The sequence below is a fragment of the Homalodisca vitripennis genome, chromosome 2 (genome assembly GCF_021130785.1).
Source record: "Homalodisca vitripennis isolate AUS2020 chromosome 2, UT_GWSS_2.1, whole genome shotgun sequence".
In the NCBI taxonomy this organism is placed as follows: Eukaryota; Metazoa; Arthropoda; class Insecta; order Hemiptera; family Cicadellidae; genus Homalodisca; species Homalodisca vitripennis.
This window is the reverse complement of record NC_060208.1, coordinates 88,450,545-88,478,378: the sequence shown is the minus strand read 5'-3', so window position 1 is coordinate 88,478,378 and position 27,834 is coordinate 88,450,545. Positions and strand designations below refer to the sequence as shown.

The window sequence follows — 27,834 nt, the reverse complement described above, 5'->3', positions numbered from 1 at the left end:
TTGGACTGCCTTTTTTTTGGGTGGGAGTGAATAATTGTTCGTTCAATTACGGCTAGTGGAACAGGAACGAAGTTGCTTGAACTCGGACTGCCTTTGCCCCGGTGTTATAGGAACTATTTCTTCCCACCGAGTATGGCACAAAGAAACGTCTTGGTCTCGGACTGCCATTTCCCAAAGAGATAGAGAATTATATTTCGTTCAATACCGCTTAGTGGGACAGGAATAAAATCACTTGAACTTTGACTGCCTTTGATTAGTATGGTGGGAAATTAGTTATTTTTTCTATCCCACTCATTAGTACAATAAGAGGATTGCTTGGACACCGACTGTCTATCAGGGACGGTAATGCGCTATTATTATTTACAACGCGCCGAAATGTGTACGAATGTAATTATTTAATTTAAATTTTAACATTCATGTAAAAACTCTTGAAATATTTTGAAATAGAAAATAGAACTAATGAGAATATGTAAAAGATAGAATGCTCTATAATGATGGATAGAAATACTTGCTCTATAAAAGTCAATTTTATTATTCATTTAAGGAATAAGTCAGTGTTTATATTACATTTAGTTTTAAATCCCAACAAAAAAATTGGATCAAAACAGGTCAAATTTTAAAACTATACTTAGTTTAGAAGCATCTAAGTATATAAGAATAAAGCTGTTGAGATGACGACGAGGAATAGAATGACTATGTCGACCCTCAGGACTAAGCCGTCTGACTTTTCCATTGCGTTCCAGAACTCAAAGTATTTACTGTTGAAAGTTGAACTATTCATAACACTATTGGTCGAGTCGATGACCATGTACCCCGTGGTTGATACGGTCCCCCATTGAGAACCTGGACTCCTGCAACATAAGTCAGCATATTATAAAAGTAATTTACTTATCTCTAATCACGTTTAGGAAGACTTAACGCGTGTATTGAAAAAATGTGGCACTTAAAACTAACAGCAATCAATGAAAGTATCGTCTATGCGCCCCCGCCCGTAGTATATTATCATGATATCATTCATAAATTGTGATTTGTATGATGTTATAAACGCTATGCATATGTTACTATACGTATTCATAGTACTGTATTCTTAATGGATATCTTCTTCTTCTTTAGCTGTAGTTGAAATATATTACTATCTTTGTTTATATCCGCTTGAAAACAGTGAATTAAATATATTACGTCTAGAGAGATGGGTACGGCATATCTATCATAAAGTATTAATTGATACAGTTTGTAAGTCTGTACAGGATTCTACTGGAATTAAAAAATATTAACTAATATTAAAATAATAACTGGTATAACTTTACCCAAACTTGGCAAAGGTAGTCCACCAGTTGACCATTTGGTTTTTCATAGCGACATTGGCCGTGTTGAGTGAGCAGGTGTCCAACGGAAGACTCACTTTACTGAAGTAGAAGATGTAAGGTAGTTCTGCACCGTGATACACAGTCTTGACTTTGTAAGGAAACGTACTGGGTCTGGACCAAGAGCCGTAGTAATTGTACAAATACCCATACGTCAGGTTTGCGAAGTAAGTAGACATCTGTAGACAACAGAACTGAAGTGATTAACCCGTACAAAAATATGTTCGTAAATTTCAGCCATAGTAGAGTAGTGACATAGTCCTGCTATCATGGTCAGGTTTGGTGGAAGGTTATAAAATATTGGATTAGGTTTCTTGTGCCATTTGAATCTCCGAATATACTTAAAACGTGCTGAGAAAACGTGTGAGAAATGTAAAATCACAATTAGGTTATGATAGAATGTAATTTGGCATTGGAAACTGTACATTTGTAGTTTAATAAAAGCTGGAATGTATGTACAGTATACGGCACTGAATGTATACATGAGTGGACTAAAGTATTAAAATAGCGTAATACACCTACTTAGTAACCCTAGGTAAGTCTAACATTTTATCCTTCTCCTTTAAAAGTCACTGATAGTAAAGTTGCAGGAATAAAGTATGGAAATGGCGAACTTCCTATACATCGAGAAGGAATAAATATAATGAAACTGGTGCTATAGTATATTTGATACCAAATTACTTCTATTACAAGAATTTGTTATGCATTGTTGTTCACCTACGACGGTGATTGAAATCTGTTCTCAGTGTAGTTAGGTTGCTGGAATCTGCTTCCAATAAACTAAAATATCAATGATTTAGTTACAAATTTTATTGGATGATATTTTATCACTTTAGAGGCAGGCAAGATTTTATTACCATCTGTCTGTATGGCACCACGAACCTCGAAAACGAAATTATCTATAGACACGAAATTTTGCATTTTGAATTTCTATATAATCAGCACTGAATTTGATGATGATTAATGTCATGCCATGGGATTCGGTTGAGCATTAGGGCATACTTTTACATTGGTGTTATGGGAAACTATGATGGCAACGAAAAATAATAGAATTAATAAATTTGTAAACTATCTCAGTACAATCATATGAGATGCACACTTCCTGTTATTCCTGTCCTATGTTGTTAACATAGAACAAGAAAAAAACAGTGTGCTAAATAACGATGTCATATAGTGACCACTGGGTCTACCTACGTCTAAAGTCGAAAAACAGTAGTCCACGTCTATCCCTAGAAGACGGAATAGTCGGTGAGTTCTCTTATCAAATTTAGTAAATTATATTATGCCTCAATACGTTAAATGTTTTAGTTTATAGATTACATATTCCAGTTATAATCGGAGGAGGACAGTAAGGGACTTATCATTGCAGCTCACAAATCATAAGACACCAAACACCAGGTGAATACCTACATTAATTAGGATTTCATATGACAGTTATATTCAGTAATCATAGAGAGAATATGGTAATTAATGGTACGTTTAATAAAAGATGGAAACTCAAAAATCGTATTTATAAAAAGGATTTTACAAGGATTACGTACCTTCGCAGCAGGATAAGAAAATAACGTGTCAGTGTTCAATCTGAGCAGACAGAGGAACTTGTTCTGGTCGAATGTGTCTGGAAAATACCGGTCATGTATTTCCTGCCCCATCACTTGACGCCTAGAGACACTAACCACATCTCGGGCTCTGCGAGGGACAAAGTCTCCCAAATTGCTCTCACCTTGTTTCCAGGAGTCATCCGCTGAAATGTTGTATATATATTATATATTATATATATATATATATATATATATATATATATATATATATATATGTAGTTTATTTATTCTTTAAGAAATTCGTCTCAGTCATAGTTTGTATGCCACTTTTTGAATTTTCTTATACATCTAATCGGTTAAGTTATGGGATAAGTTCAATTATGCGACAAGAAATCTTTCCATGAACTATTATTGATCTTGGAATTTAACAAAATCTAAACTGTGATATATGAAATACAGTTACATAATAAAACTTTAATTGTACATTAGCATTGATGAGACAGTGAGAATACATCTTCACATAGATTAGTCTATATTTTGTAGCCTGGTTGTCTTTGTTGTCGAAATGTTTAATAGTACATACTGGTATATACCGACCTAAAAAGGAAAATTTACTTAATAACTTTTTTTACTAAATTAAATAAACTCTAAACATCTTTGAACTGCTGCCATTTACGGCTAGGACAGGTTTTCGGGATTTTACTCTACTAATAAAGATCTTTAATTTGTTTTGCAAATCTACCTATGCTATTATTTTAGATTTTCTTCTGACTCCTTGTGGACTGTCCCTAGTATGATGAAACATTAATTTTGCTAAAAAAGATTTTTAAGCATAGGACATATGTGTGAAGTTCCGTTGCTCTAATTACGGTAATTAAAAAATAAAATACTGTTCCTTAACTTTTTATAGACCCTGTATGTATATACACATAGGTAGACAACTACTTACTTAAACACATTGATGGACGGACAATCTACTTAACAATGAAGACTAGGGTTTAATGTTTTAATCTTAACCAGCTCGATGAGATCGAGATTCCATAATGAAGCACACCTCACAACTTACTTGCAAATTTGACAATTCCATCGTCCATAGTTATCCCGGTCATGAGGGCTTTTCCTCGAACCAGCGCCTCGGCCATCAGTCCTTCCAGGGTATCGTTGAAGAATGGCAGTTCAGCCGTAAGATATGAGTCTAAAACTGGGACAAAACGAAGCCCTCCGCTGCCAGAGATCATGTCCTAGAAAGAAATAGAACATTTTTGTTATGAAAATTATAAACGGCAATTGATGACCAGGTTTTGGACTGAGTACCCAAAGAGGTAGATTATACATTTTCTTGACCATACATTCAGACAATTGGATTGGAATTCTTAGAAACCTCTTTGACTAGAATATTCAATCAAATACTTACGCGCTTAAAGAATAGAATAGAAGCTAAAATTCGGGATTTATTTAAAATATGGATCTACCATGTAAATATTGCAAACGTTATTTCCTTAAATGAAATTTAAGAACAAAATATATGTTTGGACGTGAGGGTGTTAACAGGATATTGTTTTTAAGAAGTTATAAAGAAGACATTTTTTATTTTTCTCTGCCCCATATTCCATTCATAAACACTTTTTAGCAAACCTAACATAATAAATGAGATTTGCATTGTATATTGAAACTTGTATTATAATCTTTATTTACTTGTCTTTCTCCTTCATTTTTTTTCGTTTAATCAGTACAAATAACATGCAATATAAAATTATCTACGTTTAATTTAATTGATTTCAACCAACTTTATGGAATATATACGTAACGTAGAAGAGGGCGATGACAAATATAATTTGGGAAACAATAATGTTGTGCGTTTCCTGCTAAAGTGTAAATTAATTGTGTAAGTTCAAAAGTTAGGACATTGTTAAAAGATTCCATACTTATAACTATATCTTCGATGAATTCCTTTTAACTGAAATTAAATGAGTTGCTATGCAGATATTGAGTTTCTTTTACTCGAATAATAGTAATTACCAATTTCCTACATACATTACTTTAGCAAATCACTCATTCAAATGCTTTAATTGTACAAACCGATAAAAAGGAAATTTAATGAATTATCATCAATCTACAAAATAATTTCATCTCATATGCTTAAGTAATATGATAATATATCACATTACATTAGTTTACTACGTAATTTGGTTATGATGCGATGTTCTCGTTGACATCATGGTTATCCAAATCATCAATAAGATCCTTCCTTATACGAAGAGGAACCTACGTATCAAGTTCCTATCATTTCTTACAGAGATTATTGCACGGACGGACAGAGAACAATGCAGTTTTGAGAAGGATCTGTCGGATTCTTAATAAAAAATAAATTATAATGATTAGTAAAAAACAAAAATGACTAATTAGTTTTGGTGAATCATGAGAAGACTAAAGTCAAGGTCTGTAAGAAATTAAAAATACTTCGAATTGAAAAAGAAAGTAAAAGGATTCAATACCTCAGTGATCTGAACTTTAAATAATTCTGAAGAATGTGTGAAAGTTTATAAACATGTTGAGGTAGATCATTCCGCCCTTTGTTCTCTTGGAAAGTAGATTGATGCGTCCACTACATACCAGCGCTATTTTCAATCATTAATTTTCACTTTAAATTCCTTTTCCAGTTTTTATTTTTATATGTGTGATTATTTGTTTTCTTTTACACTAATGTAAAAAGATATTTTAGTGATTTTCAGAATAATAATCATGATATTTGTTATCAGGATACAACAATATGGTAGGTAGTCAATATTATTGATTACCACATACGCATGGAGATGCCTACCTCTAAAGGAAGTACGATGGATTGGTTACCGACTACATCGTTGATATCAGCCTTCTGTAGGCAGGACAGTAAAGTCGAGTCGTCCTCGGTGACATTACAACCAAGCCCTTGGGCTAGCACCTTAGCCCTTCGGGTGCCCTCAGCAACTGATATTAGTGCCCAATCCGACAGAACTGATCCACTCTGGGCAATCGCATTCACGAAGAGATCTAAAAACAGATTGTTGAAAGTATACAGTAACATCTGAACGTTGGATGACTCATCTTTATGATAAGTACAAACCTTACTTAAAACACTTTTACTTAAAGAAAATACAATATGTATTCCTGGTAATATACTTATGAACTTAATTGTTAATGCTATGATTTAACTCTGAACATACTTAGATATTGGCTTGCTTAGATTAATTGTACGGAACCTCTCCTCTGATGATTCACCATATTCATGTTGATAACTCACCACTAATGGATATATTAAAATTATTCTTCGTAGTAGTTGATAAATTACAGATAGTGAAATTTTTACGTAAGAATATTATATACGGGTTTTAATTTCTGAGCAATATGACGTCTATTATTCGCCTACCTGTGGAGAGAGGAGAAAGGTAGTGTGAGGTTACTATGGCACTCCCTACACTTTGACCGAACAAAGTGACGTGTGCAGGATTGCACACGGGTGTTATACACAGGTTTTAATTTTAATTACTAACCAAATGACGTCTGTTATTCGCCTACCTGTGGAGAGAGGGGAAAGGTAGTGTGAGGTTACTATGGCACTCCCTGCACTTTGACCGAACAAAGTGACGTGTGCAGGGTCACCACCAAATAATGAGATCTCTTCTTGTATCCACTGTAGAGCAAGGAGAGTGTCTGTCAATCCTAGGTTTCCTGGAGCTACCTTGGAGCCTAGGGTCAGAAAACCTGGAAACAATTAAGGTATAAATTAAGCGTTAAATTGTAATCTTAATGCTTTGACATTTATATTCCAATACCCACAATATGATATATTTGGTAAAACTTGTCAAATGAACAACTAACACAGATGTCTCTTAATATCCTAATTGTACAGTATATGCTACATCATGTAGTTCAGATCAAGACGAAAATCTTACGTTCCCACATTATGCTTTTGAATTTCAAAGGAAAGAGGTTTTATAGCTAGTTGACAAACACAACTTGCTGAAGCTGTTGAGGCTAGTTTGTGCTTGCTGGTTGTATCAGGCCTGTTTACCTTTTGAATGTTTCGAATGTTCCAATAAACATAATATCTTATCTGAGATATTAAGAAGATGAAAATGTCTTCGGCATGCACATTTTAATTTGAAACATTTAGGTTATTCTATGTACCGCTTTGGTATACAAATCTAGAGCTAAATATCTGACGCAAGAATAGAACGAAAGCACTCTTCATGAGGTCCATGAACCAATGGTTGATGGTAAAATAAACATTCTTGTACAATAAATGACACTCAGGTAACGTTTTTGTACATACAGGATGATTAATGAACACCCTAATCTTTAGGGGAGGGCCTCAAAAGCCGAAAACCAACCGAAAAGCCTGTTGTTCTTCTACCACATTTACCACAGCCTGTGGTGCTAATTTTACTACAGTTTGAAAGAAGAAGTCTAGTTATGAAGGTAAGTCAATAGGTTTCTTCTTCACCACCAAACGTAGCTTTTCGTGGGTTACTACTCGCTTAGGATACAAGGGTGAAATTTGTCTAAGAAGAAAGCAAGTTTTGGGTTATTTTACCAATGTACACCCAAATCGATGAAAAACATGTTTGATAGCTCTTCCAACTGACTAAGCTGTAAAGGAATATAAATGGGCCACGCAAAGGTTATTTTGAGGGTAGTAATAGGTGGATCCAAATTATACTGAAAGGGTACCTCCAGAGTACAACTCGATTATAAATAGCGAGGCTTGGGTAACTGATCACCAATTTTAATCAATAGATTAGACTATAAGGACATCTACAATAAATCAGACTTGTAATGTATTTTACCACTGGTTTATATATGTATGGTGTTTATACATTTAATGCAGATCATTTGAGGTCAAATCTATAATCGTTGAAAAGCTTCATTCAGTATGTAACGGAGTAGTGAAATCCGATTCAGTGGGACGGTCTATTAGTACTTATAAAATAAATCCATAGTAGGATTTATATACTGTAGATAATAATTGCATCAATTCACAATATTAATTTAGAGGCAAAAAAAAGAAATGGTAGATTTTAAAATCAAATTATTTAAAAAGAATTAGAATTATTATCTGAAAATCTGTTATTTTGACTAGTATATACAATTTATTTTTTATATCTATGTTTTACTAATTTATAAAAATACTATGTGAGGACAAAGACTAAGAATATGATGAGGTGATATGTCATAGAATTAATCAAGAAAATATATACCATTAGTAACACAAATGAGTTTATTTACTTATTTTTATGGATGACACTTAAGATCTTCATGGCATAAACATCTAATTTCTGTCTCATTTACAGGTATGTTTTGTTCATTGGATAGGATATAAGTATTTTTCATCAATAAAAGAGTGTATTCATAAATTGGGATTTAAATTGCAATTTAAACATTTAGACTTTATCTTGATTAAAAATGTGTTCTAAGGGTCATAGAAATTAATATTATAAGTAAAATAAATATATTCCTCATTACAGCTATAATAATTATCAAATTCAGTGATATGTAAACAAATGTAAAAACTAAACTTCATTAAACTATACACTTTACATCAGTATAGCTGTGTGATTGTACGACATCGAAATTGTAAGATTGTTCATTAATGATTAAACAAACTTCAAACGTTTAGTTGGAGAAAAGTTAAACTGGAGGAAAGCTGCTAAGTTTTTAAAGTTGTTTCAAAAGTTTTTAAAGATGTTGTTATTTTACAGTTATAATTTAAAATACAATTAACTTTAAATAGTGCGTTATTATTTCATTTTATTTTGTCCACATTATCGGCTGTTTGAAAACAACTCAACTCGAAACATTTATGGGATATGTCAAGACCAATGAGGAAAGCACATATTTTATAGCACAAATTTCAAAACTATGGTAACACATGCTATTGGATGAGATAAATGAGTAAAAGTATGTTTGTTGTTAAACTAACATAATTACTAATTATATTCACAGATCAGTATAAATAATGCATTTATTGTGTTTTTATTGATTCATAAGTCATTATACATGATATTTCCTCATTGGGAGATCCAAACTTACATCTAAATTCTATAAAAAAAATACTTAGATAGATAAAAATGGCTAGATATCTCATTAGTCGATTTAGAGTTTATCTTTATGGCTTAAAATAATGAACTTTGTCATACATTAGTGCAGTAGAATAATTTCAATATACTGTACCGGCAGCTCCCAGCCTGTAATTGAAAGTGACGAGAATCACATTTTCAGGAACCAGAAAGTCAGGACCATAAAGCAGTGAACTGCTGGAAGATGCTGTAAAGGCACTCCCATGAACAAAGGCCATCACAGGATACTTGGAGGGAGTGGAAGATGCGTTCTGTAAATAGAAGAATTCACGAGACAATATATAAAAATCATTAATAATGATTCATTTATAGAATCCCAAAAGTAGTGATAGTATGTAAAATATATATACTGTAAAAAAACTCACGCATTAGTTAACTTGGATTAAATTTAAAAAAGTTAGCAATTAAAGTTACAAAAAAACAATAATTATTACACCTCTTACTCAATCAAGTTATTTGAAAATCAAAATCCTTAGTCCATTTAATTCAAGTCCGAGTTGCTGCCATCAACAGTTTCAAGTTCATCAAGTTCTATGAAACGACAATCTATTCAGTATTAAAATTAGTAATTATAATATCATTAAGAATAGTGTGCAAGGACATGTCTGTCTTCTACACGCCTAGACGAACACCGTCTCTCTTCCAGTTAGTTGGGAACGTCTATAATTTAAATCATTAAGCGGTAAATATTCCCCCTAAGTACAATACAGTTCCAATGTTGTATTATACGTAAATCTGTAGTGTTTTACAACAAAATTATTCTAATAATGTTACCATGATCAAATTGAATATTTGTCTGATAATTTTGGAATGAATTGTTTCCAACACTGGTTTGTTAAAATATCGAAATTTAGCTTTTTATGTTATTTTATGAGTATGGCATACAATTTCCCGTGGTAAAATATTGGAACTAATATTGTATTCAACAGGAATAGTCTAAAAAAATGAATGATATTGTTGCATAATTTAAAAATAATACTTACTACTGGAGTAAAGACGTTCATGTAGAGGCAGTCCTCACTAAAAGGTACGAAGGGTTGCGGACATGCGGGCCCATCCGTCTGTGTTTTCTTAGCGTTACTCCAGGGTTTCCTGGGAGTGGCCCGCTGGAGAAAATGTTTTTAGAAAAGTTAGTATACCAAAAGAAGACTTAGGCTCTTAAAAGTACAACTGTATGCATTTTTCTCCAATAATGCTGAATTAATAATGGGAAATATAATTAGAACTAAATAATTTACATGGGTATACTGAGTATTTAAAAAATAACTACCCAAATATTGATTTAAGTACTAAATAAATCATTTGCTATAGTTTCACTTATTTTTAAAATTGGATTGAATATTGTCATATAAATATCAAAGTATAAGTTTTGAGGCCCACTGAGGGAAATTAGTTAAAAAAAATCATAGAAACTCTAGCCATAGATACTCTAGTTGTTGGTAAACTTTTGCTGAATTAACCAAAATATTAATCAAGTGTTACCTGGAATCTCGCTGGTATTTGACCGTAGGGTATCCCTAGGAAGGCATCGTAAGAAACATCAGTGTCGGGGTTAGGGGAAAAGCGAATTCCAATTATGGGTCCTCTATTTGTGGTTAGTGGTACATCGGATTGGCTGAAACATATACATGTAATTTATTTGGTATTTTAAATCTACGTCCCACAACTAACAGTATATTGTCAGTAGTGATAATATAAAATTTGTGTTTTAAATGAGTTAACCTACTCAAAATATGATTTGTAAAATATAGTTTTATGTTTGTAATAATTCCAAAAGCCACTCTCGACAACAGACCTGCAACAAAACTAGATCGGCTCCCAGAATACAGGGTACAGGTTGTATTGTCTCAGTCGTAATGAATAAATACAAAATATTACAGTTTTTTCGTGGTTTCAAAAAGATTTTACAAACAATGTATCTGTCATGTATACAAGATATATTATTAGTACCTCCAAAAATACGATCATTATTATTGTATTCTCTGTGGGGGAGACATAACGTACAATAACAAATTTGCAAGGTATAAAATATTAAAGTTTGTGAACAAAAAATAACTGGGTTACCACGTAATTTGAAAATTTTCTGTATTATACAATTAATTAAGATATTCAAAACAATGTGTATTATCAAAAAGCTTTTTATGCGAACGAAGGGTTCAAGATAAAAAATAAAGTTATATAATCGGTTGAAGTTAAGAATACTAATTTTCTGTTCCATTTAACATGGGAAGTAAGCCGTTTCTCAAAATCAATCTAAAGATGACGAATTTATTAAATTTTACAGTATGAGTTTCATGATTTCTAAGTGTTAGTTATGGTTTCTTACAATTTTTACCTTTTTGGCTCGTGATATTGCAAATGTTTTGAAACTAATTATCTGCCCACTACTAATAAGAATCTTATCATTTGGACTTCTGAATTTTATGAAAATATTGTATAATGTACCAGATTATTAAATTAACGTAGTTAAAATAAAAACTTCCGGCCTCAAGTACGCTTGTACTTCTTCAGAGGTGATATTTAAATATAATGTATCAATAACGACAAAAAAGTGTCAATAACGATTAAAATAGATAAGTGATGTTACAATACATCACTTATCTCTATTTTAATGGGTACCTAAATATTTACATTAATAACATGCGTTAATATAATTTAGTTCATACACTGTAAGCAACATAACAGCACCGAGTTGATACTCTTGGGAAATCATAGTGTTGGTCGAGTACTTGTGTAAATAGGAAACCACGAAAGAGTCTACTCACGGAACCTATACCAATATTTAGTTGGGAAGTACGCGATTTGCATGGAACCAAGTGGGTTTTATAGGGGCAAAGAAAGCGATGATTGCGTTCAAACAATAGAATAGAAGTATAAGACAATAAAAGAGGCTCTTAAATAGCGAATATAGGGTAATTTACACTTACAAATATTAAACGAGAGAGAGGGATTGGGGATGCTTACAGGGGGGTAAAAATGGTTTAATAATGAGAAGTGACGGATTAGAGCTGGTTGTTGAACTTGCGCAAAAGAAGGCTTCACTCTCACATAGCATAGCACAGCTCTAGTTTTGGGCCACGAAAGGCACCTGGTAATCTTGGACATCACAGCCAAAACACAGTTTATAGTATCTGCAAATTTCATCGGCACTTCCAGCACAGTTCTTCGGTTAATTTACAACTTCAGAGGGTGGAAAGATATAGGAATCCCTGTGAAAACACAAAATAACTCTTTCTAATAGGAGTCTCCAACTATACGGGGTTTCCACCAAACGTGTAAATACTATTATAAGAGTTTTTGGCCTTCGATAAGTTACAAGTACACATGAAACTCAACGTAGGCTGGCGGTAGGGTAGACTAAAGCCACTCAACTCAATAAAAGGATCGGACTAAATACCCATTGCAAAGCTCAGCACAAGAGAGAAACTCTAATGTCCGTCGACACCAAAGCATGTTATCAGTTACAGTACAAACAGGTTGTTTTTTTACAGTTACAGTACAAATTCACGTTGTTTTGTGCGAGCAAGGGCTCCAGGCCATTGCTCGCACAAAACAACGTGAATTGATTAAGAGACAAGATAAATATTAACATAGTTACACAAGTTTCAGAGTAAAATTTAAATCAGGATAAATGCAATGAATACTGTGCATTTGTGTTTAGCCTAAAATATATTTCTGCGAAGAAATATAATTTAAAATATATAATACATATATATATATATATATATATATATATATATTTAAAATTGTAATATATATTTTGTGTGTGTGTGGGTGTGTGATTAAATTATTTTATTAATATTTTGCCTGGTAATATTAAATTTATTTCACGCAAACCCATTCAAGGGGTTATTATGTATTATTATAGCATTACGTAACAGCTATCAACCTCTGGTTGAGGTAAATAATTTTCACTGGTTAGTTATAATTGTGAACTATTAACTGCGAGTCCACAATTAGAAAATAAACACTCTCGATAATAACGATAATTGCGGTTGAAAGAACTAGGTCATATACTGGCTGTATGTGGGTTTGTATTTACGTATGCAAAGCAGCAACGTTCTAGTAGCTATCTCTCGGGGTATCAAAGGTAACAGCCTCTTACTTGTACAGAAAAGACCAGAATGTTATCATAACTTAACTCTCAAAAAGAGAGGAAAGAAATATAATCTTTAAATGTATATGGAAAATAAATGTTATTTACTTCTAAATTTTTAAATTAAAATATGATTATTTGATGTAACATTGATAAGTGACACATTAGAATTTGTGGCTTCAAAACATTCCAACGTTTTAAAGAATAGTCACCAATATATAGCCCTAAATTCGTCCTTTTTTAAAGTATGATCCAAATAAAGTAATTTTTAATTTGTCAATATTAGCTTAATAGACAATTCAACCAAATATGGGTTAGCTGGCGCTAATTTCACGTTTATTTGCTTATTCAGATAAACGCCAAGATTCTAGTATTAAGAGGGTTAAGCAAAGAAACATATGCTCTAAAAAGATAGTTCAGAGGGTTCAGATTTTAACCTTTCCGATACTCTCTCATTTAGACCTTCATCAAAACTAACCCGTTCAATGATCTATTTCTTCTAAAAGGAAATTCATCCAACGATTTCAATAACAACAGGACTGTGTGATTTTACAATACAAACCGGTTCTAGGCTCCTCCTCTAATAGTAATCCGTAGTATTAAATCGTTACACTACTTTAATTTATTGCTTATGCATTGTACTCACCTGTTTGTGAAGCTAACAACAAATATCAAGAGGAATAAACGGCTCATAAAACAGAACATGTCGAACTACTATCTTCACAGAAGCTGACAACACAATAGAGAGGAACGTTTAGTAAATCGGTTAAGTGGACACTTAATATAGCTCTTATCTTTGGTTGTTAAAATCGTTGGAAGATATTTCAAGGTTACCGGCACAGATACCAGATAAGAGGCTAATCTTTTAAAGCCGCGTTTACATTGGACTTGCAAAAGATAATTTTATAATTAAGAGAATACATTTTTATAATGGTACAGTTGCTTTTTGTCATATCAGTAACGGTTAAACGACATAACGTACACAAAGTAAAAAGAGATATATACTGAGGTCTAATTAATACCCTGATAAACCTTTCTTTCGAATAAAAGCCGTCACTAAATATCGTTTACCTCTCTATAGTGAGTGCACGCACATTGTCCTATGAATATATATATTTTTCGTGCGTGAAACCTAGTCGAGTTTTAAAGTAAAAGCTCTTTGATAATCGAGCACTCAAGTTCTGTGTGGATCACAGGGGAAAAGTAGGTTTAAGTTTAGAGAGAATTAAAGTAACCCAATTCAATTTAAATACTTGTGTATTTTTATTTCTCCCAATTATAAAAATTATTTCTCCCACAAGGCCAACTATTGAAAGAAAACTTCCTTCAAACATTGATATGAATATATTTCAACGACAGTGTGAACAATATAAAAATTACATATTTCAAAACGTAAATAATGGAGTTTTGATATTCACCTGAAGTTAGAAATAATGATTTTAACAATTATATTTCAGTTAAAATATTCACACTTATGGCTTGCTAAAGACTTGAAAATAAAGTTATATCTTGTGCGAGTGTTCTGCAAATTCGAATAATATATAGTGATGGATTTATAAACCTGAAGTTGAAAATGTTTTGAAGTGAAAACTAAAAGTACTGACAGAACGACCAGGAATATCTTTTAGTAAGATTGAAATCTTATTTGAGAAATAGTGTTTTGAGTAGGCCTAGAGTAACGCCACTGATAAAGAACTACACATCACTATTTATTCCACGAGAATATTGAAAATATGATAAGTAAATTTGGTTTAAACTAATGTAAATGTAGATTTGATTTTGTTTCTTTTGAATTAAAACGAACGAGTACAGTATAACCTGCCGATTATATTATGGCATAATAGAAAAACACAAGTTGAATATTAAATGTTTATCTATACATTTGCATTATCTTATCCTTATTCTCTTATCTTACTATAGCCTTAAAAAGTAAACAACTATTACTTATCATCTCTGAAGTTTATTTTACTTATCTTCATTACATCTTGCCAGTCATTGTGTAATGGCTAATGTTAGTTATCAGAAACGCTCACTAGCATAACGAGTTATTTGTACATATTTCTCATATTTTATATCTGGATTAGAATGTGTACTGTTTTAATCCCACTGAAACCTGAAATTTTAGAGAGTATTTTATATTGGGAGCTCCACAACATTTCGTATGATTATTTTCAACTAAAACAGCCTACTACAGGAATATACAGAAATAAAATAATTAAAACATGTTATTGACTATTACCTGACCTCAATGTTGGAAAATTGAACTACACGGACACATATTTAATATAGAGCATTGTGAAGAGCGAACTTACTGTTGTTATAAACGGGTAGGGGGTTTTATAATGGATGGCACAATGTTTATTAAATTCGACGAGTACTGCACCGAAATGTGACAAATAACATCAACTGAATAATAATAGTAATAGATAGAGAAATTAAAGAAAGTTAAATGGGCTCATATTTTGAATCATTTTATATGGAGTAATGAAAAGTGTGCACGTTGTTAAGGCCTATATTAATAATTTATGTTTTGGAACAGACGAAGAGAATAACTTTAGCCAATAGCAATGGCTTTTTAAGTAAATTATTTTATATGTACTTTTTCAAACTTAAACTCTCCAAGGAGGCTCTTTCAGTAATTTTTGACCACATCATTGTGTACATTTAATGAATGAATCTAATAAGAAAGTTAAATCTATTAATATTTAGAAAATTATGATTCACAATAGAAAATGGAGAGTCCATTTTTATTCGGGCCATTACTATAAATTTAAAGACAAAAAGCTAGATATTAAAAATAAATCAAATAATCCTAATTAACAGTGAAAATTATATGGAGTAATGAAAAGCGTGCACGTTGTTAAGGCCTATATTATAATGGATGTATATATAAAGTAACAACCCATTGTATTTCACCGTTGTGTTCAAATTACAAAAATGTTTAATGTTACGTGTAATAACACGGAAAAGAATGTATCGCGAAATAGTTGAGGAAATAGTAATAAAACATTCAATTGTTAAATTTTAGCTTCATAGGTAATAACTAGTCTTCACTTGAGGCGTCACCAGTCGTATTGAAACCTTGGATAGATATTGAAAAATATATAAAATTAAAATAGCTAGCCAATAACCTTACATAAATACCTTACCATGGTTAACATTTTACATGTGTCTATTTACATACATCATTCTGACTGAGACTTGTATCACTGCATACTAATGAGTAAAGGGTTGAACGTCAATCAATAGTTTAAATAGCTTACATCAATAAGAAAACTATTAATATTTTGTAAGTACATGGTAACAGTCAAGTTCGAAGTATACGTATACAAGTAGACACGGGCATCGTCTTAAGAAATGGTATCGATAAAACCGGAAAATTATTTTATTAAGATATGGGAGTTACAACTGTGAAAAAATATTCAAATTTTTCTAAAAGAGAAAAAATGGGAGGAAGAGATGGGGGTTGGGAGAGTAAATGGTACATCAGTGTTCTATCAGTTCATAAAAAACATCTACGGAAAAAGTTATCATACTTGAGCCAAATATTCGTATTTCCACAGTACGTTTTCTGAATTTACGTTTTTTCTCAGTACAGTGTACTGTAGTACGTTTTTTATCTATTCAACTTTGTTGTAAAAAACATTAATCTTTAAATATTGGAGATTATTATAAAAACTTTTAGCACAAGTTTATAAATATGTAAATACGTTGATAATACATAATTTGTTATAGAAATTAATGTCAAAAACAGTTTTATTTTATAACAAATTGACACATTTTAAAAGAAAAGTATGCAGTTTCAAGAGCCATAACGTCGTAGTACAAACCCTCCCCACCTCCAGACAATGTTCTGAGGACAGCGGCAAAGGTACTATCTTGTCGCAACCCTTCCCTTCCAGACTTTGCATGTAGAGGCGAATGACGATGTCCATCTGAGGCGGCGGAGCTACAGGGGGGCGACCGTTGCGATTCTCCATTCTGTATTACCATTCTTGTGAGTATTGTATAGTAACTATTGTTTCCATTATTGTTACTTTACTACTGCAATTCGTATTTAACGATAAAATTAAATATAAAACTCTAAATAATACTATTCTCCGCAAACTTTGATGGCTCTACATAGCTTCTTATATCTCATAAAATGTGTGTGTCATTGTGGCGTACAGAGGCTAGTATATTGGGGGTTTCAGTAGTACTTAATTCTATGGCTGGGATGTTATCAAGGGTTTGAAATTTTGTAGGCTTACATTTCATTATATATTTACTCATAAACTGGGCATTACTCACCCTTATCAAATCCTAAATAGAAAATAATGTACAAAAGGTCATTAAAATATGTAGGGAATTATTAATAGACTGAGGTTTTTAGTTTTTGTTATAAAGTACTTTCCCCCTATCACTTGCAATGGGAGATGGTAACTAGAAAGATATGCATGGTATGATCCTCATTATAGCCCTAATCAAAAGGTTAAAACATTTCTAGATGTTCAAACGTGGTAATGGTAAATGCATTCACGTATAATTTGTACTACGTGTGATAGTTTTTTGTTAACAAATAATCATGGAGTTCTAAGAACAGAAGATATTCCGTTCCATTCCTCTTCATTTTAACAAAGATTAAATAAGCTCTAATTGGAAAAGTAAAGTTAAAAGATGTGCATGCCTTGCATTTATTGTGTTATTCTTATCATTACTAGTCTTAGTTGACGCATAAAGATGTGCTATAATTTGACGCTGGGGGGAGGATGAAGAAAAAAAGATATCGAGGTTTTAAGTAGGGATGGGATTTGGGAGATGGTCTTCTCACCATTTTTGAAACAGCCTTTGAAGGCTGTTTTTGGACTGACTTAAATTAACAGTTTAACAATACAATGGAGCCTCAAAATGCTGTGCTGAAAGAATTTGGTTATTTTAACTATTTAATTTGTTTACTTTTTGCGATAAGAAAAAATATCAATGGAAAAGTGGTCAAAATTCCCCCTTGGTTATGCCTATAAATGAGAGTATAGCTACCGATGGTATTAAGAAAAATTATTAAAGTGCTTAACGAATGTGGTATAGGAGGAAGTCTAATTCCTACATTAACGCCACTCCCCGAAATTTGTAACAACTTGAGGCTTAGAAGGGTTATATTTTTTCACTTTGAAACTATTTTGGTTTAGGAGAAATACAATAAAGATAAAAAACTGACGATGTGTAGCCTAAGACTATCACTTTTAGTTGTTTTTAAACTTAGTTTAAAGGGAAATACAAATCCTTCCATATGATTCATACGGTAACAAGTACAAGAAATTAATAATATGTTTTCTTTTCTGTTAGTTTTATTAATTTAACTATTTAATTTTGTGCGATAGACAAAAATATCAAAGGAACAGTGATCAAAATTACTCCTTGGTTATGCCTATAAATGAGAGTATAGCTACCGATGGTGTAAAGAAATATTATCAAAAACTGTATGTAGTAACTAGCCAGTAAATATCTAAAATTCTTACGTATATAAAATCAGTCTAAGTTACTGATTTATTTCACAATACCCTGGACTCTGTCCAATTCACTTTCAGACTTTAAACGTTCCGACATGAGACAGAGCGCAATACTTTAAAATTTGATTCACTGTAAAGCTAATAGAGAATTAATCAATAAATATCTGGATTAAATTTTTACTTGTATAAGTGGGCCTTCAAAAGATCCAATATTGTAAAATGATTAAAATTAAAATCTCTGATTTACAGCTTATTTCAATTTCTAGTGGTATAAGAAGAATATATCTTTACTACTATTATTTTATGCATGTCTATGAACTTTATATATATACATAAATTAAAGTTAGTATTATATAAATACACAGTATGTCCCGTAACTGAACAAAGGTGTACCACGTTATTAAGGGTCTCTGATGTTTAGTTTTCCATTTGTCTGTCTGTATGTGTTTTTTAGAAAAAAATTAATATATTAATATATAATATAAAATTAATAAAACTGTTAAGTTGAATTATACCAAATTTGGTTCAAATATTTCTTGGTTCAAGTATCTTAAAATGTATTTTATTTATAAATTTTATTCACATATTATATTTAAAATTGACAAGCACACTGAAAAAACTGTACAATGACTTGGAGAATCTTTAGGTTTTAATATTCCTTGTGAAGTGACACCTTTGACTATTTTTCTTGCAATGAAGTTCAACTCTAAGATAAACTCTGATATTTAAAAGACAATGCAGTAACAACGTAATTTCACCACTGTGTTGTTGCTTAAAGTGATATTTTTTATTGATTTATTACGCAATCCAGCCAGGCATTCATCCTGTTAGTATCTGCTGGAAGCGTGTATTTATAACTGGAGAGTGTTTTTATACACTTTCGGGCATATCGTGTTGAGAGCATACATGTCAATCAAAGGGACAATTTATGCTACAGTGGCGTGATCTCTGTCAATGCGACATTAACCCGTTACTCGCCTCTATCATTGACTATATAAAAACTAAATAATTAAAAAAATATAGCCTTTTTGAAACACATAGTTTTTATTTGTTTTGCAGTAGGAGTACAATATTTTGTGAATATTTACTCTAAATGAAATGGAACAAAATCTATACAACTCCAAATCTTGTTATCCACGAAATCACCTTTAAAGTTTATGTTTAAGTATCAGATGGGATAAAAATACCTGTAATAGTTTAAATTTACAATTCATAACATAATATCTATTTCCCCTAACAGCTGAAATGGTACTGCATAATAGTTTAAACATTTGATCAACTTTCTGTGGCGTGTTATCACACATCTATTGAGTATTTGTATTGAGCGCTATATAACTTTCTTCATTATAAAATATAACAAATATAATTGCTGCTCTCCATAAGGCTAATACCATAGAATAAAGGTAAAATGGCGATCGGCCCCTTTTTAAATACGGGTTCGTTAGTTCTTTCTATATCTTTGAACTAATATTAAATTTAAATACTAATAGATTATTTTGCAATATAGGGGTTTGTGCAATTCTGGTGTATGAACAGTGTGGTTCACTCTTAATGTATCTTATTTTATTAATAGGACATCAAATTCAGACCATTTCTAGATACATGCATATATAATCTCGTAACCTGGTCACGATATTGTAGTGGGTGATGGTGTGTGGTGGAGTAGTTGGGAAGCGTGACTTGGTTCATTTAAAGAATATTTAAAACATATTATTTTTTACTAAACTCAAGCGTCCAATATTTACAATGTTTTTTAATATGATTATAGTTTTCACTTGATTAATTTACAAATATATTCTCATTTGAGTATTGCAGAAAGTGAGGTTATTTAAAAGAAAAACATAGAGACAAATGATATTTATTACAATGAAAAATGATTATTATATTTATAGATTATGATATTTTAGAAATAAGACAATATTCTAGAGAAGTATTGACAACGATGACCACAATTGTAAAAGAATTTGTTGCTTGAACTTATGATCACAAATGTTCATTAAAATAAGGTTTCAAACTTGAAAAAATTTATAATTACAGATTGTTGAATGTGTTCGTTTTAAATAACTATAATGAAAAAAGTTATTAATTTAAGTCGGGAAATAAACAAAATATGTTTTAGATAAAATGATAGTTTTTGCTTTATTTTATCCTACAGAAAAATGTTCACACGTTTGCATGTTTGCATTCCTAGAGAGATGGTACATATTTTTCAATCCAAAATATCGGAATTTTCCATTTTAAAACATTTAACACCGATGTCTGTGAATACAATTTTAAATTAATTCATATTATTTAAGTTTCAATATTTGTTTACATTAAAAATTACATAAAATTATTAGCTGTAATGGAATTAATTATTTCGTAAAAAAGCTTTAAAATATTGTTTTCGATAAATTATTTTGTTTACGTAGGAATCGTTCAGAAAGACTGTTTAAAGTTTTATTTAATTGTCACATACGTATTATAGCGGTGCCAGGTAACCAACGTTGATTCTCCCCAACAACTTTCTTAGTATTCTACCTTGTTTAAGATACAGTGCATTATTATTATTTCATGACATATATTGATTTGTAATAGACATAAATAAGTCTTGAGGCGTTTGAAAATATTCTGTTATATTATAATTGTGTGAAAGTTAGAGAAATCACCAATTAAAATACGGCATTGTTTTCAAATTATTGTACAACGAAGTCAAAGCCCGTTTTAATGTACCCATCAGCAGATGGCATGATATAGCTTGCAGTTCGCTGTCTCCCAATTTTTCCAGAGGCGTCCCTCCCGCATTTAGGTCAGCCGCCATTCGAACTCAGTACTTAGACTGCTGGACTCTTTGTCTTGGGCCTAATCAAAGGTTGTTTCGTGATACAAGGGGTGGTATGTATAGACTCCTTTAGCTTCTAGCGGCAGTGTGGCTTCTACAACGAGAGTGAAAGTCTAAAGCCACAATATTTAAGACTATGAACTACTGGTGTTATATCAGCTTCATGCGATTCTCAACAACTTGGAAGAAGTTAATTATCGGCTGGACGTTTGCAGATCTACCAAGGAAGCTCATATTGAAACATTGTAAGGTGTTAAAAATTTCAGGTTCTTTTAAACTAAACAATAAAGTTTAATTATTTGTAACAGGATCTGATTTGTGGGTTTTGAAATAGCTTCAACTAGTTTAGAAGACAATGTAGAAGAAGATTTGAAAGGCAGATTATTTGTAAGATGTCTCCTACATTTGTTTTACGCTATATAATTAGACATTGAGAACGATATTTTATTTGTATAATTATTTTTGTTTCAGAGACAGAATGGACACGTTACCTCCTGAAATGGTGGAGAAAATCAGCTTCTACCTCACTGCTCAGGACTTGGTTTCGTGTTACTCCGTCAGTCGAGTCTGGAGAACCATTTTCAACCAAGACTCGTTGTGGAAGCCACACTGCCACCAAAACTTTGAGGAGTATCTACGGACTACCCCTTGTATCACGAAACCACCTTTCATGATCCCCGAGACAGAGTCCAGCGGTCTAAGTCCTGCGTGCCAGTGGCGGCTGGCCTACATGCGGGAGGGACGCCTCTGGAAAAATTGGCGCACAGGGAACTGCAAGTTATACAAGATCATGTCATCTGCTGATAGGTACAATACAACGGGGATTGACTACATTATACAAGAATTTGAAGACAATGCAGCATTTTTTAAGAATGATGACTCTGGAGCCAATATTCAGGTAGAAAGTACAACGGATTCTAGAGAATCTGGCTTTTTTTAAAGAACACTACGTAGCATCTGTTTTTCGGGATTGCATTGAACTTTACGACATGAGAGTACATCCACCTGAAATAATTGCTGCAACGGATCTATACCTTCCTCGGTGTGTGGCACACAGATTTAAGTGTGTGTCGGAAAAGACTCTGGCATAATGGTCTTTAACTACAAAAATGGCGTTCAAGTATTTGGGATGAACAACGCTTCAACGAAACTCGTTAAGAAACATATTTTCTATTTTGACGATTCTGAAAAACTACCTGGCTACTCAATAGAAGTAGCAAAGGAAATGTTTAAACTCGATACCACAGATGGCGCCAGTGGCTTCTCTATTGCTATTGTAGGACAAATCTTGATGGGTGTTGCTAAATCGGGAAAAGGTCACTCACGTTTACACGTTTGGGATTTGGAAAGTGGTGAGAAACTAAAAGAGGAGGTCAGTCCGATAGAAGACACGAGGATTATTAGCGTGAAGAGGTATGAAACAAGTGAAGATGTCATTGTTGTTTGTGAAACCATCAAGTCAGAGGGCGATATGCTACAAGAACTCGACGAAAAATATCTCTGTTGTATTTATAGTCCAGAAAAGTTGAAATTTTATCCATACATTACAACTGATCTCACCAAAGGCATGATATGTGGCATGAATGGGCGGCGACTATTACTTTATGATGGGGAGAAGCTTACTGTCGTAGATTATAGAAAACCAAATGAAATTTTTACAGAGTCACTTAGTGGTATCTCAGAAATTCATGGAACTGAAATTGGAATCGTATTCAGGTATCATCGTAGGCGTCAGGAAATACATGTTTTCAATACTTTTACCTTTAAATTTCAAATATTTCACCATCCATACTTGATATATTTGGAACCTTTGTGTGGAAACTTTTTACTAATGAACTTTGGTAATCATTTATTTCCAAGTGCAATCTGGGAAATAGGCGTAGGGTTTGTACAAACCGAGCAACTTCCTTTGGGAAAGAATGCAGTGAAAGCAAACAAAACTTGTACAAGAATAGTGTACAAGAAGAACGAGATTCAGGGACTTTACACTTTTAGAGAAGGTTGTTACTGGTAGACTAGAGCATAATGCACACGCCACCTAATTAGTTTTCTTAATAGTGTTGATAATCATAAATAAAGCTTTTTAGTGAAAGTGAAATGGGGGAATAAATTTGACTTGGGAACACCGGTAGGGAAGTCATATTACAGTTCTAGTAGTTTCATAACTATAAAATGGCAGTTACAGTGACATAATTGTGATTTAGTACAAATTATAGTAATATGAAAACCTAGTAATAGCTATAGTCATGTAAGAATGTTTTACTTACTTACTGTGTTATAATGTGTGTGGTAATATGTGGCTAGTCTATTTTAAGTGTATTTATCGATTATTTTACATTTTAAACTTTTAATTATTTAAAAATATTTATTAACCTCAATAAATTTTGATTTTTAAGTATAGTATACTTCTTGTACGATAAATTTCTATAATTTTAGTTTCCTAATCTTGAATTACGCTTATTTTCAATATTATATAAATAGCGTTACTATTAATTAGTTATATTGCTTACAAAAGAATAACCTTATAATTGTGGATAATCTTTAAAATTTATATTTAACGAATTTTGGCAAATTTAACGATCAACGAACGATCTTTAGCAACGAAAAACTTTAATTCTTTAGCATAATATTTCGTCAGCATATCGTCTTCTTAATACAACACCTTTTATAAAATAATACTTTGACAAAACCTTTAACCGTTTATTTTTAACAATTAAATAATATCACTATATACCCGAAGATAATTATTATTACGATTGAGTATAACATAATGTAATCTAGGTATATTTCAAGATACCCCTACTAAATTATAATTTTCCAACATTGTGATGATTACAAGTATATTGGTGTAAAACATATTTGTAAGTAAATTACGCAACATAAAATTTACCATAGATTATTATTAACTACGTTAAAAACTGAAATATATTTTTTAAATACTTTTAAAACAAAGAGATAGATAAATCATAAAGTGTCCCCAACATTACCTCATATTGCGTGGAACAGTACGTGTTTGTCTTGCAGACAACAAAGTTATATATCAGGGCAATGTATTTATGTGAAGACCCGCTTATGCATACTCATGGCTATTTGAATATGGAATTACTCGCTATTCCAAATAAATCTGTTATATTCTAATAGTTGAGAAATAACTCGCATACTTTAATGAACGGTTTGAACTATTGGTTTCTACTGAACAGTGTTTAATGAATTCTACCAAGTGATTTGGAATATTTGTAAACAGTGTGGTTTAGAGAATAATATCTAAGTAATAACCACCATGTGATCAAAAGTAACTAATAATTAATTTTTTTATTGCATTAATATTTGATAAAAACACACGTTTATTGTACACATCTTATTTACGAGTTAGGTGTAGACAGGATTTATTTGTTTATTTAACGAAATTGAACAAATTAATCTGATATGAATCTTAATCCAATAATAAAAATAATTTTAATGGTGGAATTGTATTTAAATATAAAATGATCATTGAATAAAAATAAAAATATAACGTTCATCTTTAAATCGGGATATATAACACGTGGAATTTTGCTGATTTAGTTTAATATAATTGTAAATAAAAATAGAATACAATATTGACGTAACTTATTATTTTTGATAGGATTTTCACAATGGGTGCTGTACATAACGAGAGTAATTGTTAAGAATGGTAATTCGTATATAATAATGGTATAGAATGACTCAATAATTAGGGGAGACTGCTGAAACACTGATCTCTAAAAGAAACCCTCTGTAGATCCATGATGACTCCAAAAAACCATTTTACCAATCCCTACCATTTTATAAACTCTTAGTATCTTCGTTACTTAATGAATTTGCTATGAAAGAGTTATTTATAGTAGCAAAAACTGGACATATTGATGTAACATGAAATAAATCGTCTCCAAGCAAGTGAATTAGGGAATAAGAAATACAAGTTTTGTCCCATTTAATTCTAATATTTCTACTCAGCCTTTAGCACACAAGATATTGGTATCAGTAACAGAACGTCCTGTTACCGAGCTCACTGTCTAAGGTTAATTACTAGGTTAATGCTGATGATACAGTATGTGTCTGCCGGAACAGTCCGCCCACTCCAGTCTAATGCAGTTAGCAGCATGTACATGCCGCTGGGCCGAGCACGTCTAATTTCATTGCAAAACCATACCACTATTTAAAACTCATTTTGTACTAATCAGTACAGCAGTTATTTCCAGAAACTACGAATTACCATTCTTAACAAGTACTCTATGTTTAGCACCCATTGTGCAAATCTAACCAAAATAATAAGTTACATTAATAATGTATTCTCTTTTTATTTACAACTATTTTACATTAAATAAGCAAACTTCAACGTGTTATATATGCCAATTTAAATATGAACTAATATTTTTACTTTTATTCAATAATCATTTTATATTTAAATAACATTCCAACATTACAATTATTTTATTATTATTATTTTTATTCATGTTATATTAATTTGTTCGATTTCTTGAAATAAACCAATAAATTTTAACTGTTTACACCTAATTCGTAAAGAAAATGTACACAATAAACGTGTATTATGTAAAAATAAACATTTAGAAAATCAAATAGTAATGCAATAGAAAAAATTTATTATTCTTTATTTTTGATCACATAATAGTTATTATAAGTTTTTTATTCAACCAATTAAAATGTTGTGTTAATAATACTAAAGTAAATCATGTTGTTAATACTGAAATTCGAGTGTGACAGCTTCTGGATTTTATAAGTTATAAGTTATTTCAAGTTAATAGCTGAACTAGTTTACGAAATATCACCTGAGTTTAATGGTATATTAAAGAACTGTTAAATTCCATTCGTAATAAATTTAACATTCACCACCATTGTATTAAACTCGATATTGGTAATGTAAAATTCAAGCTTCATGCTAAATTTCAACCATTTAGATCCGTTTGTTCTAGAGTTATCGTGTGGAGAGACAGATATATGTAAAATTTTTCCAGCCCATTTGCTAACGCTTAGTCAACATCTCTACAGAAGTTACTAAGTATCATATAATCCGGATACTGACGTTAGTTGAAATGGCCATGCCCGACTTTTGTGGTAGTTTGGAGTATTGTAAATACAGTGTATTATATTGGTTTTAAATTATACTCCTTGTTAGGGACCAAAAGCGGCGGAGTATTCTCTCAATGGCTATGGAATAAGTATACCTCAGTGAAACGAGAGGAAAATTCATGTCACAGATGATGGTTGGAGTTTTGGAGTGACACTGTTTTTGGGACTATTTGGAAACTTTCTGGAGGCATGGTGATAGGGAACATACAGTATGACATACTTAAGATAATAGGGGACATACTGCTACTGAGGCCACCTGTTGATAGTAAGTAAGGTAGAGTATAATTATTATTTTTTGGCATTTTTAACTGGAAAGACGAACTGAAAATTAAGATTTGCATGCATATTAATGGTCAGTAACACATTTTCAATGTAATGGGTAAAAAGTATGAAGTAAGAAACCACAGTCAAAAAGCAAAAGTAAAAAAAAAAAAAATACAATAGGCAAACTATAAAGTATACATATAATTTTTATTTGACTATTAAAAGTGTAGTTTTAATTTATTTGACGTGGTTGGATATTATATTAACGCTTTATAATATTTTAATATAAGTTTTAAAGATGGATATCTAAAGAGCCTTTCATAGTAGATTTTAATATAATTGTTTAAAATGTGATTGTTGAATTTAGCCTAATAATTGTTAAAAGTCGACAAAATTCAAAATACAAAACAATTGAATTTTTATGTGGCAATATGATGGTTATCGTAGATGGGTCCATATTTACTTTTACTTTTATTCATACCCATATTTTCAAATGTTAAGTCCCGAATTTTTGAAAAACTAAAACCAACTATAAGAAAATCTCAAACTAGTACTTCAATGTTAACTTGAAAACAAGAAAGGTGATGGAGTAGGTAATTTTATTTACGTACTAAATATAGGTGTATACACAATGTGCTTGTGTGAGATATACAAGTTTTAAGTTTTAGGACGATATTACAAAATTGATTATGAAAATGAATTGGTACAATAAGAAACGTTTTTCTCAGATAAATTTACTTATCAAATTATGCCTAGTCTTATGAAACGTTCTTGAAAATGTCACTAAGTCATAGAAGTTTAACTGTGTTTTGGTAGCATTATAAACTTTCATACAGAATTTTTCAGCAACAGAAAATCTTTTCATTACTTGTAAGGACATTTTGCGTATAAGGAGATAACAGTTTGGAGATCTTAAACATGTGTATATAGTGTCTAAAACTTTTATAAAATTACCAGTTTAGTCAACAGGTAAGATGTATAATATGTGAAGTAAGTTGCATATTTAGGAGGGGCCCAGGAGGCTTTTCGTCATATTG

The 27,834-nt window shown here is 31.6% G+C and overlaps 2 protein-coding genes across 2 annotated transcripts; one reads left to right on the top strand and one right to left on the bottom strand.

Annotated features, from left to right (window-relative positions):
* Nucleotides 1-512: 512 nt before the first annotated feature.
* Nucleotides 513-13,891, bottom strand: LOC124354335 (acetylcholinesterase-like). Its single transcript, XM_046804702.1, has 10 exons — nt 13,764-13,891; nt 10,504-10,636; nt 10,005-10,127; nt 9,116-9,272; nt 6,461-6,646; nt 5,727-5,935; nt 3,972-4,146; nt 2,906-3,108; nt 1,308-1,543; nt 513-851 (listed from the first exon to the last, which is right to left on the bottom strand). The coding sequence occupies exons 1-10, from the start codon at nt 13,820-13,822 to the stop codon at nt 644-646; spliced, it is 1,689 nt and encodes a 562-aa protein (XP_046660658.1). The 5' UTR covers nt 13,823-13,891; the 3' UTR covers nt 513-643.
* Nucleotides 13,892-16,987: 3,096 nt separating this feature from the next.
* Nucleotides 16,988-23,829, top strand: LOC124356298 (F-box/WD repeat-containing protein 7-like). Its single transcript, XM_046807486.1, has 2 exons — nt 16,988-17,114; nt 21,896-23,829. Exon 2 carries the CDS (start codon nt 21,903-21,905, stop codon nt 22,362-22,364), a length of 462 nt encoding a protein of 153 aa, XP_046663442.1. The 5' UTR covers nt 16,988-17,114; nt 21,896-21,902; the 3' UTR covers nt 22,365-23,829.
* The last annotated feature ends 4,005 nt before the right edge of the window (nt 23,830-27,834 follow it).

Bases quoted from the DNA above. Each gene is read 5' to 3' on its own strand.
- LOC124354335 (XM_046804702.1), bottom strand. From the start codon at position 13,822: ATGTTCTGTTTTATGAGCCGTTTATTCCTCTTGATATTTGTTGTTAGC. The intron at 6,647-9,115 runs GTACAGTATATT...AATTGTTTCCAG, and splicing joins TTACAGGCTGGGAGCTGCCG to GTTTTCTGACCCTAGGCTCC. The intron at 852-1,307 runs GTAAAGTTATAC...CTTATGTTGCAG, and splicing joins ACTACCTTTGCCAAGTTTGG to GAGTCCAGGTTCTCAATGGG.
- LOC124356298 (XM_046807486.1), top strand. From the start codon at position 21,903: ATGGACACGTTACCTCCTGAAATGGTGGAGAAAATCAGCTTCTACCTC.